Source organism: Camellia sinensis, chromosome 7, assembly GCF_055761805.1.
Source record: "Camellia sinensis isolate YWXY chromosome 7, ASM5576180v1, whole genome shotgun sequence".
Lineage (NCBI taxonomy): Eukaryota > Viridiplantae > Streptophyta > Magnoliopsida > Ericales > Theaceae > Camellia > Camellia sinensis.
The window spans coordinates 22199760-22205113 of record NC_138967.1 but is presented as its reverse complement, the minus strand read 5'-3'; the positions used below and the strand labels follow the sequence as shown (position 1 = coordinate 22205113).

Genomic DNA, 5354 nt, shown 5'->3' with positions numbered 1-5354 from the left:
GACCTTCATCAAACTCAGGTTTTCCGAATCAGACCTGTCTCCGGCCCCTTATCCATTGTTTAGCTTCAACGCTAATCCAGAGTGTCCGTTGGGCAAAATCACACTACTAGTTCGAGCGGGCTCCTGAACAGTGGATGTGGAATTCTTGGTCGTCAAGCTGCCTTCGCCATATAATCTCATCATGGGGCGAACTTGGTTGCATACTATGCAGGCCATGCCAATACCTATCATCAACTGCTCCGCTTCTCGACAGAACGCGGCAATGAGCAAATCTGAGGTTCCCAGAAATCGGCACAAGCATGTTATCTCCTTGCTACAAAGACACCAAAAGAGTTGAAGGTGAATTCTATTGAGGTGCCGGATCGAGAGAGCCTCGACGATGTTGGGCGGCCTGCAAGTGAAAAGGCCACGGAAGCCTTGGATTGAGTTGAGATTGACGGAAATCCTGAAAGGTTCTTCATGGTCGGCGCCTCCCTGAATGAAGTCGACAGGAAGCATCTCATTTCCTTCTTGCTCGGCAACTTTGATATATTTGCATGGACACCATATGAAATGCCGAGTGTGGATCCGTCTGTTTCGCAGCACTATTTAAACATTGACCCTAAGTGCAAGCCGATTATTCAGAAAAGCCGGCGGTCAGCCGCAGAGCACACTTCGCCATTGTTGAAGAGGTTGACCAGTTGCTTGACGTCGTGGCAATCAGGGAAGTGACCTACCCTACATGGCTCTCAAATACTGTGGTTGTGAAGAAGAAAAATGGGACTTAGCGAGTTTACGTTGATTTCACTGACCTAAACAAAGCCTGCCCTAAGGATTGCTTTCCCCTCCCCAAAATAGATCAACTTGTAGATGCTATGGCACATCATTAGCGTATGAGCTTCCTCGATGCCTACAGAGGCTACCACCAAATTGCCATGCATCCGGAGGACCAAGACAAAACTGCATTCCTCACCCCAAGAGGAACCTATTGCTATAAGGTCATGCCTTTCGGTCTGAAGAATGCAGGGGCAACTTACCAAAGACTAGTCGCTGCCATGTTCAAGGAACAACTCAGCCACACTATGGAAGTGTACATTGACGATATGATGGTCAAGTCCAAAGAAAAGCAAGCTCACCTAGCCGATCTGGAAGAGACATTTGGCATTCTTTGCAAGTACAAAATGAAGCTGAATGCCTCCAAATGTGCATTTGCGAGCGGATCTGACAAATTCCTTGGCTTTATTGTCAACCACTGTGGAATTGAAGCCAACCCGAGGCAAATCACAGTAATCCTAGAACTCGGCTCCTCCTGGTCGGTCAAAGAAGTTCAAAAATTGATAGGGATGGCCGCCGCACTTAACAGGTTCATCAGTCGCTCCACAGATCGCTGCCGACAATTCTTTCATACCCTCTGGCAGGGTAAGGCTTTTGAATGGACCTCTAAATGTGAAGCCACTGTGAACGGTTTGAATACATACCTCTGATCAGTTCCTCTCCTGACAACTCCTTCGGCAGGCAATCCGCTCATTTTATACCTGGCAGTTTTTGATCGGGCTGTCAGCGCCATATTAATAAAGGAAGAACATGGGGAATAGCGGCCAGTCTATTATATGAGCAAGGCAATGGTTGATGCCGAAACACGTTACCTCCCGTTGGAGAAACTCGTCCTTGCACTCATAATGGCCGCAAGAAAACGGATACATTACTTTCAGGGACATACCATCGGGGTACTAACGGACTATCCCCTCCAGTCAGTACTTCGTAGTGCGGAAGCATCAGGCGCGTCTCAAAGTGGGCTCTTGAGCTCGGCCAGTATGACATTCAATTTCTGCCCAAAACTTCAATCAAGGGGCAAGTGCTCGCCGACTTCGTTGCCGAATTCACTGGATGCCTTTTCGGTTTTAAGTCCGACCAAATTCAATCTAAGTCGAATTGGAGAATTTACATGGGGGATATTTGGCAGTTGTATTGTGACGGCTTATCCAACCAACGGGGTAGTGGGGCCGGAGTAGTTATCATGGCTCTCGACGGAGCAATAATCGAACAGGCTGTGAAACTCTGCTTTGAAGCGTCGAACAATGAGGCCGAATACGAAGCCTTGCTAGCCAGCTTACGGAATGCACATCTCCTAGGTGCTCGGCGTTTGCTTATATTCTGCGATTTGAAACTGATGATCAATCAGCTGAAATGGGAGTATGCGGCCAAAAATGATAGTATGACAGCTTACATGAAAACAGCAAATTCCTTGTTGGAAAAATTTGATCATCATGAATTGAACCAGATAACCCGTGACCAAAACACACATGCAGACGCCCTGGTTTGCCTCCCCTCCGCCGTTAACTCAGAGATTAAACGGACAATTGAAGTGGGTTTCGTCCCTAAGCCGAGCATTGGCCTTTCAGAAGAAATCCAGACCAATGTCATAGAGTCGGGTCTGAGTTAGATGGACTTCATTGCTGCATTCCTATCTTTCGAACAACTTTTATCGGATAAGAAAGAAGCGCACAAGTTGCGAAACAAATCCCTATGATACTACTTGGATCCGCAAGGAAAGCTTTACAAAAAATCCCTTTCTGGCCCATACCTAGAATACGTTCATCCAGATAAAGTCGAGGAACTCCTAACTGAAATAAATGAAGGTAGCTGTGGTGCCCATTCTGGCAGGCGCTCTTTGACCCATCGAGCTGATGCCGAATGTTATGTGAAAAAATGTGAACAGTGCTAGAAGTTTTCTCCCTTAACCCATATGCCTGCTGAAGAGTTAAGCTCTATAAGCAGTCCCTGGCCGTTCGCCTAATGGGAACTTGACATCGTCGGACAATTGCCTCATGCCCCGGACAATAAGCAATTTTTGATTGTCGCAACAGATTATTTCACAAAATGGATGGAAGCGGAGGCACTAATGCACATTTGGGATACTGATGTGAAGCGTTTTGTATGGAGAAATATCATAACACGATTCGGCATTCCGAGAGCACCTATTTCAGACAACGGCACCCAATTTGATTGCGTTGTCTACCGAGAACTATGCAGCAAGTATGGTATTCGGCCCTATTTTTCCACCCCAGCTTATCCGCAGAGTAATGGTCAAGCTGAAGCCTCCAACAAATCTATTTTGGACGGCATCAAGAAGAGGCTGGAGAAAGCCAAAGGTAGATGGGTCGACGAATTGCCGAGTGTGTTGTCGACTTATCGCACTACTCCGAGGCGGTCCACTGGGGAGACGTCGTTCGCTTTGTGCTTTGGAATGCAGGCAATCATCCCCTTGGAGATTGGCCTCCCAACCTTGAAATCAAAAGTTTTTGATATGGACTGAAACGACATGATGCTGGCTTTGGATTTAATTTTGATTGAAGAACGAAGAGACCATGCCTTTGCTTCAATGGCATGGTACAAGCAGCAGCTTGCTAAGTCGCATAATCAACGTGTTTAGCTGCGCCGCTATACACCAGGAGAGTTGGTCCTGAAGAAAGTACTTCTAGCGGCCAGGAATCCGGCTGATGGAAAATTGGGTCCTAACTGGAACGGCCCCTATCAGATCGATTCGATCGCGGCAGTAGGGGCATATCAGCTCAAAGATATGTAATATCCTTGTTCGGTATTATGCTAATTGGTCCTTAGCATGATTATGATTATGTGTTCGATATGATTTTGTGTGCCATTATGTGCAAATATGTGGTTTTGAATTTCTATCTGTTCACCGTAAGAATATCTGTTTGGTTATCTTCTTTGTAAATTAAATTGGAGGCCTTATCGGCTACGAAACCTGAAATTGACTACGTGTAGACACGCCCGCGTGGGGCCCTCGCTACAGTTCGGACTCGATTTGTGTCACGGTTCTAAGTCTGAACCAAAGAGTCCAAATCTGGCAAATCGTTTTGAGAAACAGATTTTTTGAAAAGAAGTGCCAAACATGGACTGCTTTGCCAGATACAGAGTCACCACCTACATATTTTTTATGGGGGAATTTAGGAAACCCTGACTCAGTGCCGAAGGCCACATGTCCGTCATCACCGGAGTTTCTCGGCTCGGGAGCTAAGATACGATTGGGGAAGGTCAGCTATGAGCACCCCCTCTCGCCCGATCCGAAGATCGGCCTCTACTAACCGTGATACCCGTTTTTGAAAACATTATGCGTTCTTATTCCAATTGTTAGCCTAGAATTACTATGTTATGCGCGCAGCAAACAAGTATAGACTAGATTGCCTAATTTGGAAATAAGCATTGCATATCCGTTTGTTTTAGAAAACACTTTGGAATTTGCTACTCGCAAGTAGGCTAAAATACGGATTTCAATGAGTTTCCCCAACTCAAACAATCTAACCTTCACCCACAGGCATTCAAACAATTTATCATATAAGCATTTAGCCGCATGGCAAGCATACTGTCATGGCAACACTCACATGCATGCGGGATGCTAAAACATAAATACTTACATCGTACTCCGTGCCAAAACAATAAACTAGTTAGCAAACATGCGTGTCCTAGCTCATGTTAAGAATGGCTAATGCATCGCATGCAAAAATGCAATCTAGACAGGCTCGGCTAACCTAAACATAGCATGGAAATGTGATCAACTATCACAAATTCAATTTTTAAATTGAAGTATAGATGCAGTTAGTATGATGTACCGAGCCTAATGCATGCAATACAAATGCATGTATGCATGCATGCATAGCATAAGGTATGCTAATTTTAAAAAATGCCCTAGCCTACCATCATAAGCAAGTAAATAAAAGGGAAGAAAGACGTGAGGTTGGAAGACATACACACACTCACACACACTTATTACATAATTTCCCTCACTCGGAGGAACCAAATAAATATTACAGTTCGAATGATAAGCAAATAAAATTATTACAGAATTTCTAATTAGTTAATAGAAAGAATGCAAAAGAGAGAAGAGGATGGTCGCAGCCTCTGCCTCGGGATGTGCAAATGATGCATGCTCGAAACCCGGCTCGCCTGAAAAACCCGTACCACATCACTGCCACCTCTGTTTATACTGCCCTGCTTTTCTGAAAATTTCCAAAGCCCTAGGACAGGTTCCTTGCATGCTGCTGAGTACCACCGGCTAGAGGAAATTCCCACCGGCAATGCACAACTTCCACCAGCCGTTTTTGGATCTATCGGCTGTAAACAGATTGCCGGCCGGCGCAGAATTATGCCGGTCGGCAAAAACCTCCTGCAGAAGACAGTTTTGACAACAAACAGAGGACAGACAGTATACGGTATGGGATTTTCAGGCACATGTGAGCATGATCATGCTTCCCTTCATGCTTTGAACTCAGGGAAGCATGGCCCTCGATCCTCGAGCCATCAATGGTGCATGATAGCCCAAGGGATCAAGTTTGCCACTTGATATAAAGATGCAT

The 5354-nt window shown here is 45.5% G+C and overlaps 1 protein-coding gene across 1 annotated transcript; it reads left to right on the top strand.

Annotated features, from left to right (window-relative positions):
• The first annotated feature begins 1924 nt into the window (after positions 1-1924).
• LOC145795663 (uncharacterized) lies at positions 1925-2422 on the top strand. Its single transcript, XM_082880507.1, has one exon. The coding sequence runs from the start codon at positions 1925-1927 to the stop codon at positions 2420-2422; it is 498 nt and encodes a 165-aa protein (XP_082736633.1).
• The last annotated feature ends 2932 nt before the right edge of the window (positions 2423-5354 follow it).